The sequence below is a fragment of the Erythrolamprus reginae genome, chromosome 10, assembly GCF_031021105.1.
Source record: "Erythrolamprus reginae isolate rEryReg1 chromosome 10, rEryReg1.hap1, whole genome shotgun sequence".
Lineage (NCBI taxonomy): Eukaryota > Metazoa > Chordata > Lepidosauria > Squamata > Dipsadidae > Erythrolamprus > Erythrolamprus reginae.
Window position 1 is genome coordinate 36,108,195 of NC_091959.1, and position 15,088 is coordinate 36,123,282.

The window sequence follows — 15,088 nt, forward strand, 5'->3', positions numbered from 1 at the left end:
TGTGCGTGCCTCCACTGTTCTGGTACAAGGTCAACTTTTCCCAGTCAGATAACTCAGCACAACGAGGTATCAAAGATTATGATGCGATTCTTCTGCAGTATAATCTTTCCAATTGCGCAGGTAAAAAGAGGTTGAATTGACCCTGGCTCTAGGTATAGCATCTACATGCTGGCTGGCTTAGTGAGTAAAGACAAAAGACCCACTGGAATGCTCTCTCCAATTACCCCTCATCCCGAGTCAGAGCCAATAGGAATAACACAGATGTGGTCCATGTAAAACTACATTTCCCAGACAAATTAGGAAACATGCTTAACACAGGTCTGTGGTGTTTTGCTTTTAAGCTTCTTTAGATCTTAATTCTTTAGTTAGAAAAAGACAGGCTGGTGGCCAGCTTCCAACAAGCAACGTCAAGGAGGGGAGCTGGGTTTATTCAATATTTGCAGGAGGAAAGCTTGTGAAATTGGGCACAACTCACTTAATGAAAGTATTGCTTAGTAATTGAAAGAAAGATTAGAAGTAATGTGAGAAAATATTATTTTACTGAAAGAGTAGTAGATGCTTGGAACAAACTTCCAGCAGACGTGGTCGGTAAATCCACAGTAACTGAATTTAAACATGCCTGGGATAAACATATAACCATCCTAAGATAAAATACAGGAAATAGTATAAGGGAAGACTAGATGCATCATGAGGTCTTTTTCTGACGTCAGTCTTCTATGTTTCTATGCAAGTTCTGATCCCAGCTGTGGTTGTAAGTCAAGGATCAAGACGGCTACCATGCATGAGTCTCAGCAGTACGGCTAAGTTTATTTCGTAGCCTCTGTAAAGAGCTAACATGAAGGAGTCTGGAATGCATTAACGTTTGTCTTATTTCTTTGTTGATACCCGCAGCGTGCTTATATTTTATTTGCAAAGCACTGGAGAAAGATAACTGTTACAGCAAAGGACTTGTTATTAAGGAGAAGATCTTTGAGGAACAGCCGTGCCTCAGAAAAGACTCCTTGAGGATGTTCCTGAAAGGGTAAAAATGCCTTCCTTGTTTTCACACTTGCTGTTACTCAGGAAGTCGTCACAGCTTACCATCGTGGGATTGGCAAATGAGTGGTTTCCCGGGTTGAGGAAGTGTTTATAACAGCTGTCTCTATAGCCCTGCAAGTTGGTGTATGGTGGGTTCTGTTCTATAGAGCAGTGATTTTCAACCTTTTTTGAGCCGCGGCACATTTTTTACATTTACAAAATCCTGGGGCACACCACCAACCAAAATGACACTCTAACACAGTATATTTTATTTATTTATTTGTTTGTTTGTTTATTAGATTTGTATGCCGCCCCTCTCCTTAGACTCGGGGCGGCTTACAGCAATAATAAAAACAATATATAATAACAAATCTAATAGTTAGAATCTAAAATAACAATAATACATTTAAAAAGTCTAAAAAACAAGAAACCCCAATACAGTAGTACCTCTAGATACGAGCTGCTCCACATGCGAGTATTCCAAGATACGAGCCACGAGGAGAGAGAAATTTCTGTTCCAGACCCGAGCTCAAATTCGGGATACGAGCCGAGCGTCCACTAGGTGGCGTAAGAATCCTTGCTTTTGGTTATCTTGGAGGGGAAAAACAAAGTCTAAAGCCATTTGTTCCAGATACGAGTTGTTCGACATACAAGCTCCCTTCTGGAACGAATTAAACTCGTATCTAGAGGTACTACTGTATATGAAAACATACATACAATCATATCATACACAAAAAACTACATAGGCAGGGGGAGATGTTTCAGTTCCCCCACGCTTGATGACAGAGGTGGGTTTTAAGGAGTTTACGAAAGGCAAGGAGGGTGGGGGCCGTTCTAATCTCTGGGGGGAGTTGATTCCAGAGGGCTGGGGCCGCCACAGAGAAGGCTCTTCCCCTGGGGCCCGCCAAACGACATTGTTTGGTCGACGGGATCCGGAGAAGGCCAACTCTGTGGGACCTTATCGGCCGCTGTATAGGAAGCTGATCTTCCCATACAGACACCAGTGGGATGGGTCGATGCTCGAACAGCAGCAAAACTAAGACATCTGATTCTTTTTCAGTGACCTGCCAGGGTGCGATGTAGCCGTGAGTGCCTCCGAAACAGAAACCATCCTAGAGGAAGCCCTGGAGCTACGCAGGAAAAGGCAGGCTTTGATGGCGCGGAAGATAGAGCCTGACCTCAAGCTTGCCCAGCCCATCTCTCTGTTCACGTACGTTTCTGCTCAGGCTCGGCTTATTGCAGAGATACAACCTTTTGCTAAAATTTATTTATTATTCCTGGTGGCGGAAAGAATATCGGCAGCAGTGGGCGGGGCGTGGTCCCCAGACACAGCTGGAGAAGCCAGATGGGGCTCAGAGGTCACGAGGGTTTCTCCCGGCCGACAGCAGATCAGCTGTCGGGCGGGAGAAACGGCGCCGGCTCTATTGCGTGGGGTTTAAAAAACCTGGGCGGAGTTTGTTTTTTTTGCCTGCGCGGCCGCGCAACCACACAGGCTAGAGGGAACAGTGGCCAGGAGCACAGGATGCGGATGTCACTCACCCGCGGGCTGGATAAATGGCTTCAGTGGGCCACATGCAGCCCACCGGCCGTAGTTTGGGGGCCCTGATTTAATGGATTTAAGCCCCCTTTAAAAACCCGTGGTATTGGTGCTATTGGTGCAGGTAACCCCTTTCCCTGTCCTTTACACTTCCCTCTTCTTACCCAATCCCTATCCTTTTAAGTGCAGTAATACCTCGTCTTACGAACCTAATTGGTTCCCGGGGGAGGTTCATAAGACGAAAAGTTTGTAAGACAAAAAATTGTTTCCCATAGGAAACAATGTAAAGTCAATTAATCCATGCAACAACAAAAAAAACCTGCAAAAAACCGCCGCCGCCCGGCTTTCGCCTTTTGAAACAGCCGGGGGGCTTCCCAGCAGCCTCCCGAATGCCAAACCCGAACTTCTGGGTTCGGCGTTCGGGAGGCCTCCGAGAAGCCCCCCGGCTGTTTTAAAAGGTGACAGCCGGGCTGCGGGGCTTCCCAGCGGCCTCCCGAACCCGAACTTGTGCCGAACTTCCGGATTCGGCATTCGGGAGGCCGCTGGGAAGCCCCGCCACCCGGCTATCACCTTTTAAAACAGCCGGGGGGCTTCTCAGAGGCCTCCCGAACGCCGAACCCGGAAGTTTGGGTTTGGCGTTCGGATTCAGGAGGACGCTGGGAAGCTCCCCGGCTGTTTCAAAAAGCGACAGCCGGGCGCGGGGCTTCTCGGCGGTGGTGGCGGGTTTGTAAGAAGAAACAAGTTCGTAAGAAGAGGCAAACATTTTCTGAACCCCGGGTTCGTATCTCGGGTTGTTCGTAAGACGAGGGGTTCGCATCATGAGGTACCACTGTACTCTCTAAAAATCACAATTCCTTACTAACCTCACTCCCAACCATAATATGTATCAGAGGAAAAAATTATGGAATACAATAAGACTAATTATATTCCAATGTCTTGAACTGACAAATATTAAGCAACATAAGGTATAGATATTTGCTTATTGAAACTGTAAACCGTGAATGTAACATGAATAGGACTATTGTAACAATATGAACTGGTACACAACAAGGTATATATATATTATATTATATATTACAGACAATAATGGTTATGTGTAATTTTTATTCTCAAATTCCCTATATTTGTACTCCCTTTCTCCCCCTCCCCCCCTTTTGAAATTTGTATCCCCCTTCCCCGTCCCTTTTTCAATAAATCAATAAATTATATTTTTAAATAAATATAAAATTAATAATCACACATAAAATAAAAAAATTAAAACCCGTGAAGTAGCGAATCTGCAAAAGATGAACCGCGAAGTAGCGAGGGGTTACTGTAGCTTCATGATTTGTGATGGTGACCAACCCAGATTGGTTCCTGCGACATTATCCTGGGACACATACGGAATATTCTCCTTCCTTCATGCTTCTGTTTCCCTGTTTTCCATGCAGCTGGAAGTCTCTGGGAGAGAGCCTGATGGCCACTTACTTGCATCTCACCACTTGTGAGCCCCCTCGTCCAAGCTTGGGCAGACGGATTGATCTCTTGGAGTACCAAGACCTGGACCAGCACCTGGAGAGCCAGGCCAACTTAGCCCCCGTCAGTGTTCTTCAGCCCAGCCCTGTCGGTCCCAACCCACCGGTGCCTTTGACTGAACCACTCCTCACGTACACACCACTGACTCCCAACTTCCCCAGTTTGACTGTACTGGAATCGGTAAACTCCACAGGTGAGGGAGATCTTTGCAAGAGGCCTCCCACCAATGGGAAAGCCTTTCTTTCTCTGGCTGAATGGCCTGTCCTCCACTGAATAAGCTGTAGAAGAAAAAAGCTGGGCACTTAGTCTCGACTGCCACTTGGATGCACTGAGGGTTATTTTATTTTTATTTTTATTTTTGCTTTACTATACAGTGGTACCTCTACCTAAGAACGCCTCTACTTATAGAGCGCTGGTGAGACCACATTTGGAGTACTGTGTTCAGTTCTGGAGACCTCACCTACAAAAAGATATTGACAAAATTGAACGGGTCCAAAGACGGGCTACAAGAATGGTGGAAGGTCTTAAGCATAAAACGTATCAAGAAAGACTTCATGAACTCAATCTGTATAGTCTGGAAGACAGAAAAAAAAGGGTGGACATGATCGAAACATTTAAAGGGTTAAATAAGGTTCAGGAGGGAAGTGCTTTTAATAGGAAAGTGAACACAAGAACAAGGGGGCACAATCTGAGGTTAGTTGGGGGAAAGATTTACTGAAAGAGTCGTAGATGCTTGGAACAAACTCCCAGCAGACGTGGTTGGTAAATCCACCGTAACTGAATTTAAACATGCCTGGGATAAACATATATCCATCCTAAGATAAAATACAAAAAATAGTATAAGGGCAGAGTAGATGGACCATGAAGTCATTTTCTGCCATCAATCTTCTATGTTTCAATGTTTGTTTGGGTTTCTGTCTTGAGCAGGTGGTTCAGCTTGTCCTCTCTGGTGCTGCCTCCTCCTTCTCCTCTTCCTGCTGCTGCTTGAGATTTTGGAGCTGGAGAGGAGGCAGCAAAGTATCTACGGGGCCACCACTGATCAGCCTTGAATTTGGGGATAAGAATCCCATTTGACCACACGGAGACATTGATTTTGTCGATTTAAATATATATATATATATATCAGTGAAAATAGTTTGATCGAGGCCGCTTGTTAATCCCAAACTCTTTGGCTCTTCTCAGGAGATGCTTCTGGGGTGGACAAATCTAAGAAAGGGTTGAAACGGAAGAAAATCACGGAAGAGAGCGGCGAAACAGCAAAGAGGCGATCCGCTCGAGTCAGGAATACCAAGTGCAAAAAAGAAGAAAAAGTCGATTTCCAGGAGCTACTAGTAAAATTCTTGCCGTCTCGGTGCGCTTCCTCATTCCTAAATGTGTGCTGGTTCTAGGGAAAAAAGCCGGGAGTGGGTGCAAGGCTTTTGCCAGGGCTTCAGGGGGGAGGCATAGCCATGCAACGGTGGGCTCCCTTTGCCCTGCAGTCAGGCTCTCCGGTTTGCTGCTTCAGTGCTTCTCTGGTCTCCTTTCAGCCTCAGAAAGCTGGATCCCGAAGAAGAAGGTCCATTCAACCACTTTGAGATCCAAAACGCGGCAAAAGATGAGAACTCCCAACCCCCGGGGTCCCACAGGTTGTCCCTTGACCTGTCAGTCTGCATGGAATCTGGTAGGATTTTTTTTCCCCCTCTGGTTTGTCTCTTTGTGTAGATGGATCCCTGTAAAGATTTGCTTCCACTTTTATTATACTGTTTGGTTTTCTTAAACATCTGTTGATTCGTTCGTTCCCCGAAAATCAGCTTGTGATGGACTGGCAACCACAAGGTGACAAACCCACCTCTGCCGTCAGGCATGGGGGAACTGAGATATTCTTTCCCACTAGACCTTTACAATTTACGCATGTTTGTTTGGTTTTTATAATAAGGTTTTTTTTAGTTATTTTAGTATTGGATTGTTACATGCTGTTTTTGTCATTGTTGTTAGCTGCCCCGAGTCTACGGAGAGGGGCGACATACAAATCCAATGAATGAATGAATGAATGAATGAATGAATGAATGAATGAATGAATGAATGAATGAATAAATAAATAAATAAATAAATAAATAAATAAATAAATATTTTTTTCTTGCAGAGAAGCAGGATGTTCATAAGTTCCTCTTGGCTAATTTGAACAATGGAGGCATCCTTGAACTGATGATGAGATACCTGAAAGTCATCAGCCAGAGGTTCCTGGTCAAGTGGCCACCGGGCTTGCCAGAGGTTGTTCTGAATATCTACAACAACTGGAGAAAGCACAGCAGCAGCTTACCCAATCCACTATTAAGGGACTGTCACAATAAACACATCAGGGTAAGAATCGCCTTTGAATGATGACCGCCTGTTGTGAGTGCTTCTTTTCCACCTCTGGTAATGATGATGGATTCTGAGGAGGATGAGCCAGGCCCCCCCTGGGTACCGGAATGGAAGAACTGGCTTAAAAGCACCTCTGGGTGCTCTGCTCTTTTCCAGTGAGGAGTCGCCTGAACTCCCATTTACCCTCTAGGCCAGTGATGGCGAGGAGCAATATATGCCGGCACATGAGTTGTTACCCTAGCTCAGCTCCAGCATGCATGTGCACCCTAGCCAGCTGATTTTTGGCTCGCACAGAGACTCTGGGAGGGCACTTTTGGCTTCTGGAGGGCTTCCTGGAGGATGGGGGAGGGCGTTTTTGCTGTCCCCAGGCTCTTGGGAAGCCTCTGGAGCATGGAGAAGGTGAAAAACAGGCCTACCGGGCCCACCAGAAGTTGGGAAACAGGCTGTTTCGGGCCTCCGGGGAGGGGCAGTGGAGGCATTATGGGGGTGGGCACTGGGGCAGGCGTGATAGTGTGCGCGCCCACGTGCTTTCGGCACCCGAGGGAAAAAGGGTCCGCCATCACTATCCTAGGCAGTGACGTGCCTTTCTGAGCATCAACTTTGAACTGAACCTGGCAGCAGCCGTGTTCCTGTTCCTGCTGCCACGCGGAAGGGGGCGGGGGCGAAGGAGGTTGGGATGCCTCAACAGACACGACAGAGAACCTTCTCTTGAGAACCAAGGTCATCTCTACTGGCAAATGATGCGGTTGGGGAAGGAGTGCCCGGAGAGCCCGTCAATTGGGCAGTGTGACCTGTGACCCTTGGGGATGGGTTGATTTCATAGTTTAATTCTGCTGAAGCCACGGGAGAGACTTAGACTTGGTTTTCCTTGGGAGCTGTGCCGAAGAGCTTTGAGAAGAATCCCGTCTCGGGGTTCTGAATTTCTTGGGCTCTTTAGTCGGAGCCTTGCCAACCAGGCGTTGCAGGCAGCAGAGGTCCTGCCGCCTAGAAGAGCCGGTTTCAACTGCTGGGTGCATATATGTTACACCAACACTCCGCAGTCTGCATTGGTTGCCGATCAGTTTCTGGTCACAATTCAAAGTGTTGGTTGTGACCTATAAAGCCCTTCATGGCACCGGACCAGACTATCTCAGGGACCGCCTTCTGCTGCACGAATCCCAGCGACTAGTTAGGTCCCACAGAGTGGGTCTTCTCTGGCTCCCATCAACTAAACAATGTCGCTTGGCGGGACCCAAGGGAAGAGCCTTCTCTGTGGCGGCCCCGGCCCTCTGGAACCAACTCCCCCCCAGAGATTAGAATTGCTCCCACCCTCCTTGCCTTTCGTAAGCTTCTTAAAACCCACCTCTGCCGCCAGGCATGGGGGAACTGAGATACTCTTTCCCCCTAGGCCTTTACAATTTTATGCATAGTATGTCTGTATGTATGCTTGGTTTTATAATAAGGGTTTTTAACTGTTTTAATATTGGATTGTTATATTCTGTCTTTATTACTGTTGTTAGCCGCCCTGAGTCTACGGAGAGGGGCGGCATACAAATCCAATAAAATCAAATCAAATAGAGGAAAGATGAGACAAAAATCCACCCAGATTATCCAGTACCCTCTTCTCTCTGCCTGCTGTGTATTCCAGGAGATGATGCTGATGAGTCTGTCTTGCATGGAATTGCAGCTGGACCAGTGGTTGTTGGCCAAAGGGAAGAGCTCCATGGGTGAGAGAGGGGAGCTTCTGCTTATTCGTGGGGGTGGGGGCTGGCTGGCTGTGGAGGGGAGCCCGGCAGCACTTGGCATGCTTTGCCCAAGTGAGCCCCCAGACTCACAAGAACGGAAGCAGAGCAGGGGGGGCTGCTGCCACGGGCCACACAGACCAGTGGGAGGAGTTCCCGGGAGTCTCCGCCTGCCGCGGGGGGCTTCTGTTGCACCCCCTGCTTCATTCAGGCTCCCATTTCGAGGGGCTAAAGAGGGGAAACACTTCTTCCAGTATCTCCCAGGAACGGTCCCGCCGCCAGCTCGGCCAATGGCAAATTTGGCCCAGACTTTCCGGGCACTCACTTCTTGGGGGATCTGCTGCAGCTCTCGTTCGCTTCTTCCCAGCGGGACCTCTTTGAGGAGAGTTGGTTGCCGTTTGCTGTCCGAGTGTACTGGCTGAAAGCTCGGTTTCTAGCTCTGCAGGTTTGTGTTTTGTTCAGCCCAAGGCTCTTCATTTTATATTCCTCACAAGACCAGCAGCCGGTAAAGTCCCACAGAGTTGGCCTTCTCCGGGTCCCGTCGACTAAACAATGTCGTCTGGTGAGCCCCAGGGGAAGAGCCTTCTCTGTGGTGGCCCCGGCCCTCTGGAATCAACTCCCCCCAGAGATCAGAACTGCCCCCACCCTCCTTGTCTTTCATAGATTGCTTAAGACCCACCTATATCGCCAGGCATGGGGGAATTGAGACATCTCCCCCAGGCTTTTATAGTTTTATGTATGGTATGCTTGTGTTGTATGTTTTTTAAAGAATGGGTTTTTAGATATTTTTAGATATTTAGATATTTTTAAAAATATTACATTTGTTTATTGTACACTGTTTTATTATTGTTGTGAGCTGCCCCGTGTCTGAGGAGAGGGGCGGCATACAAATCTAATAAATAATAATAATAAGTTTAGACAGGGGGAACTCGCATCGTTTGTACCTGATCAGCACAAACGTTTGCCCAGTAAACCTCTCTTAAGATCAGACCTGGACAAGGGGCAGCCCACGGGCTACATCCGTCTCACCCGCTGTCTGTGACTGGTCCACGGAGGTCAGGATCCGCTCCAGTGCGAGGATAAAAGAGCTCACCGTGTCTGCCAGGACTCCGGTTCCTGCTTTCCTGATGAATCATGAAGAAAGCAGGAACCGGAGGAGTCCCGGCAGCCGTGATGACCTCTTTCATCCTCGTACTGGAGCGGACCCCGACCTCCTACCGAGAGCGGCTGAGCACAGAAACCACACAAACACTCCAGCGCAGTGACTGTGGTGCACCGTGTTGCTGTAAAGCAAACAATTAGGGGGTCTGTAGAGTGGGTCTGGGTGTTTAGGTCAGGCCAGGGTCAGGGCCTTTGCAGTACAGTATTTGGTGGAACTGAGTTAATTATTTTATTTATTTATTTATTTATTTATTTATTGGATTTGTATGCCGCCCCTCTCCGGAGACTCGGGGCGGCTAACAGCAATAATAAGACAGCATATAATAATAATCCAATACTAAAAACAATTAAAAACCCATTATTATAAAAACCAAACATACATACAGACATACCATGCATAAAATTGTAAGGGCCTAGGGGAAAGAGTATCTCAATTCCCCCATGCCTGGCGGCAGAGGTGGGTTTTAAGAAGCTTACGAAAGGTAAGGAGGGTGGGAGCAATTCTAATCTCTGGGGGGAGTTGGTTCCAGAGGGCCGGGGCCGCCACAGAGAAGGCTCTTCCCCTGGGTCCCGCCAAGCGGCATTGTTTAGCCCTCTAAAACCATCCCAATTTCTTATGCGGCCCCATGGCAAAGTGAATTGCCCACCCCTGCTTAAGATGGAACAGGGAAGGGGCCCTTGAAGTACACGCCTTACGAGTGTCCCACTTGACCTGCGGGGTGGGCTGAAAACTAATGCTGCCCCCGCAGGGTGAAATGGAGCAGGCCTTGGAGAACTACGACGTCTGCACGGAGATGCTCCAGCATTCGGCTGCCCCCGAGGCCGGCCCTGAGAGCAGCAGCAGCAGCAAGAGGCTGGTGATCAGGCTGCCCAACCTCCACGTCGACTCCGTGGTTTCTTTGGAAGAGGTAACGTCTCCCATTCACCCTTTTTTGGGGTCACCTTGTTGGCTCCGAGCCTTGCTTGCCCTCTCCCTCTTGCAGCTGGTCCCATCGAGACTTTTCTTGCCACCAGAGTCTCGCCCAAAAACCCTGCCCTTGCACCCGGGTCGGCATTTTGTGGCTTGGTGGGTCCCAGATTTATCTGACGTTAAAAGCATCCCCTCTGTGCTTGGACGATATGCTCGATTCAAGTGCTCTATTCATGCGTCTGCACTGTTTGTATTTTTTTCCCTTTTTCTCAATACAGTAATCCCTTGCTAATTCACAGTTCATCTTTCGCGAGTTCGCTATTTCACGAGTTTTCAAAGGGGGCTTAAATCCATTGGAAATTTTAAATCCATTAAAAATGCATAAAACTCTTCTACAGTACTCCTGTACTCTGTTAAAGAAACTGGTAGGATATCCCATGTAGTTCCAGCTGAGAAACATTATAGAATGACTGTTTAATGCAAAGGGTGGGTTTTAAAAGTCCAAATACTCGTTAAATACATAATAAAATATCTTTGCTTCACGGAAATTCGATTTTCACAAGTGGTCTTGGAATGCATCCCCTGCAAAAAACAAGGGATCACTGTATAAGATTTTTATTTTTCTCCACCATAAAGTAAAACAATATATACTTATAAACACAACAACAATGCTTAAAATCAATCATATACAAACTTTTATTTTCTTATTACTGCCTCAATGGAGGCTCTTATCTTTCCTCATCTAAATTTTTCTATTAATTTTATACAACATTATCAATTCTTAAAAATCTAAATAAAGATTTCCCCTCACCGTCTTACTACAAAAGGTTACATTATATCAATTCAAAGAATAATAAAATCTCTTTTATCTAAATTTTAATACTGTATCATATAGCCAATTAAAAAGTCTCTCTCTATATATATATCTTTAATAAAAGAAACTATTCGTAATATATCACCTACATCGTAAAATAAAGTCGTATTTGTTTAAAATCTAAACAATAAGTAAATTTTGTGTTATATCATTATATAGCGCTACCACCATTTCTCATCTTTGCCTTCTGGCTTGCAAAGTTTAAATCAAATTCTCATGTTTCAATTTTTCCAAAATTTACCAATTACTAATACATACACATCTCTTATTTTTTCTATCCAATCATAAACCTTCCCCCAAATTTTATAATAATCCAAGATGGGTCTGCTCTTTTTGAGAAAGGATTACTTGTTTTTAAAAATTGAAATAAAATGCTGCTTTTAGAACGTCTCTCCACATGTGTATTCTCTGGAGTTCACGGGACGTGAAGAAAAGAGGGCAGAAAGTTCTCTATGTGCTGTGGCCGGTTTTCCACAGCTGAAAGGTGGATGGTGAAGCAGCTTTTGTGGGCCACCAGCCACTGTTGCCTAAGACAGCCACTGTCTTAGGCAACTTGGGCGTCCTCCTCGATCCACAGCTCACATTAGAGAAACATCTTTCAGCTGTGGCGAGGGGGGGGGTTGCCCAGGTTCGCCTGGTGCACCAGTTGCGGCCCTATCAGGACCAGGACTCACTGCTCACAGTCACTCATGCCCTCATCACCTCAAGGTTCGACTACTGTAACGCTCTCTACATTGGGCTACCTTTGAAAAGTGTTCGGAAACTTCAGATCGTGCAGAATGCAGCTGCGAGAGCAGTCATGGGCTTCCCAAGGTATGCCCATGTTACACCAACACTCCGTAGTCTGCATTGGTTGCCGATCAGTTTCTGGTCACAATTCAAAGTGTTGGTTATGACCTATAAAGCCCTTCATGGCATCGGACCAGAATACCTCCAGGACCGCCTTCTGCCGCACGAATCCCAGCGACCGGTTAGGTCCCACAGAGTTGGCCTTCTCCGGGTCCCGTCGACTAAACAATGTCGTTTGGCGGGACCCAGAAGAAGAGCCTTCTCTGTGGCGGCCCCGACCCTCTGGAACCAGCTCTCCCCGGAGATTAGAACTGCCCCCACCCTCCTTGCCTTTCGTAAAGTTCTTAAGACCCATCTCTGTCGTCAGGCATGGGGGAACTGAGACATCTCCCCCGGGCCTATACAGTTTATACATGGTATGTTTGTGTGTATGTTTGCTTTTAATAATGGGTTTTTTAGGGTTTTTAAATTATTGGATTTGTTCTTACATTGTTCTTGTTATTGTTGTGAGCCCCCCCGAGTCTACGGAGAGGGGCGGCATACAAATCTAATTAATAATAATAATAATAATAATAATAATAATAATAATAATAATAATAATAATACAGTGACCAGGTGGTTGGTTATTGTGGCGAGGGAGGTGTTGCTGTTTTTTTACCCCCAGGTAAACCTTAGACTGGAGTGTGACCCACCCACCGTTTCCCTCTTGCAGATCGATAAGAATCTCAAGTCGCTGGAGAGATGCCAGTCTTTGGAGGAGCTCCAGCGCTTGTACGAGTCTGGGGACTACAGGGCTGTGGCTCAGCTGCTCCGCCCGACCCTGTGCCTCAGCGGGGAGAGCCGGACGGAGCACCTGGAGTTGGCCATCTCCATCCCAGAGAGGCCAGCGCAGCTTCTCTTGCTACAGGTGAGTGGGTGGTTTTTGAGAAAACATTATTTGACTGAAAAAATATTAGAAAGAGAAAATGTGAGAAAATATTATTGGATTGAAAGAGTAGTAGATGCTTGGAACAAACTTCCAGCAGAGGTGGTTGGTCAATCCACAGGAACTGAATGTAAACATGCCTGGGATAAACATAGATCCCTCCTAAGATAAAATACAGGAAATAGTATAAGGGCAGACTAGATGGACCAGGGGGGTCTTTTTCTGCCGTCAATCTTCTGGGTTTCTAGGTTTCAGTAGAGATCAAAGAAAGGTCATTGAATGAATGAGGTTGATGAAATCTTCAAACTCTCTGTGGAATGGTCAGAAACTGGTCGAAGCTTGGTTTCGGCATCTTCAAATCAATATAGTTTAAAACAAAAAAATACAAAAATGAGGTGGCACAAAAGATTTGACCAATTTGAAAAAACTATGACACAAAATTCAGGGCATCTTTGGGGATTTATATATAAATTAAATAACGTTCAGGAAGCAGCACAAGTGCCTGTAGGGTGCAGGGTTTACACAGCTCTCCCTTCTCTTCTGCCCCCTTCCTGATATTCCCTAGGACTCCCTCCTTCGGCTGAAGGACTATCCGCTCTGCTTGGAATGCTCCGAAGTGGCCTTGAATGAAGCCTTCCAGCAGATGGTCAACGCAACAGCCGCCTCGGCCAAGGAAGAGTGGGTGGCCACCGTGACTCAGCTGCTCCAGGGCATCAATCATTCCCTCTCGGCAGACAGCAGCAGCCTGAGTGAGGCTTCTGCCCTGCCTAACCTCACCCGATTAAGTCACAACCTCATCCAGGTAAGTGGTGGGGGGGGGCTTCCGCAGGTTTGCCCCCAAGAGCTCTGTGGGGAGGAGCCGCCAGTCAAAGAGGGAAAAGACAACAGCACCACCAGCCTTACAGGGATGTATCTACGACCAGAGGTGGGCGAGGCGCACTCACAACACATTGCAAATCAAATCAATACATTAAATAAACCAATTGTAATCACATGACCATATGGGGATAAGGTTACTTTTTTGGTGCCTCCAAATTTTTAAATGGTCCGCCTTCTGCTGCACGAATCCCAGCAACTGGTGAGGTCCCACAGAGTTGGCCTCCTTAGGGTCCCGTCGACCAAACAATGTCGCTTGGCAGGGACTAGGGGAAGAGCCTTCTCTGTGGGAGCCCCAACCCTCTGGAATCAGCTCCCCCCGGAGATTCGTACTGCCCCCCCACCCTCCTCCCCTTCCGAAAGAGTTTAAAAACTCATCTTTGCCGCCAAGCCTGGGTTCCTCAGATCTTCCCCCTGACCAATGAATGTTTTTAGAATGGCTGTTGAATGATCGTTTTTTAATTAGAGTTTTAAAGATTGTTTTTAATGTACTATTAATTGGATTGTTATTACTGTTTCTTTCTTTTTTTTCTGTACATGCTGTGAGCCGCCCTGAGTCCTCGGAGAGGGGCGGCATACAAATCCAATTAAAAAATATAGAGAGAGCAAGAGAGAAAGAAAGAAAGAAAGAAAGAAAGAAAGAAAGAAAGAAAGAAAGAAAGAAAGAGCAGGGCACTGTCAGTAACTGAGGCTTGCCTGTGCTAGACTGCAGTCCAACTTTGAAGCTTTCTTCCAACTAGCAGGCCCTGCCTGGATCTCTGCAGCCTTTCCGTGTCCGTCCCATGGCAGCACATGAGCTTGTGCATCACCTTGGGGGTGAGAGATAGTTATAGTTTATAGTTTATTATTTATTTATTGGATTTGTATGCCGCCCCTCTCCGTAGACTCGGGGCGGCTAAACAACAGTAATAAAAACAGCATATAACAATTTAATTATTAAAACAGTTAAAAACTCTTATTATAAACCAAACATACATACAGACATACCATGCATAAAATTGTAAAGGCCTAGGGGGAAAGAGTATCTCAATTCCCCCATGCCTGGCGGCAGAGGTGGGTTTTAAGAAGCTTACAAAAGGCAAGGAGGGTGGGGGCAATTCTAATCTCTGGGGGGAGTTGGTTCCAGAGGGCCGGGGCCGCCACAGAGAAGGCTCTTCCCCTGGGTCCCGCCAAGCGACATTGTTTAGTTGACAGGACCCGGAGAAGGCCAACTCTGTGGGACCTAACTGGTCGCTGGGATTCGTGCAGCAGAAGGCGGTCCCTGAGATAATCTGGTCCAGTGCCATGAAGGGCTTTATAGGTCACAACCAACACTTTGAATTGTGACCGGAAATTGATAGGCAACCAATGCAGACTGCGGAGTGTTGGTGTAACATGAGCATATTTGGGAAAGCCCATGATTGCTCTCGCACCTGCATTC

At 46.7% G+C, this 15,088-nt stretch overlaps 1 protein-coding gene across 1 annotated transcript in view; it reads left to right on the forward strand.

Annotated features, from left to right (window-relative positions):
- Positions 1 to 15,088, forward strand: part of CABIN1 (calcineurin binding protein 1) — a 65,572-nt gene that overhangs the window by 7,801 nt on the left and 42,683 nt on the right. Inside the window, 11 exon segments of the mRNA XM_070762503.1 lie at positions 892 to 1,021; positions 2,078 to 2,227; positions 3,985 to 4,262; positions 5,252 to 5,420; positions 5,596 to 5,729; positions 6,192 to 6,409; positions 8,040 to 8,118; positions 8,388 to 8,578; positions 10,044 to 10,202; positions 12,580 to 12,774; positions 13,358 to 13,594. Of these exon segments, the coding sequence (XP_070618604.1) occupies positions 892 to 1,021; positions 2,078 to 2,227; positions 3,985 to 4,262; positions 5,252 to 5,420; positions 5,596 to 5,729; positions 6,192 to 6,409; positions 8,040 to 8,118; positions 8,388 to 8,578; positions 10,044 to 10,202; positions 12,580 to 12,774; positions 13,358 to 13,594 (1,940 nt within the window).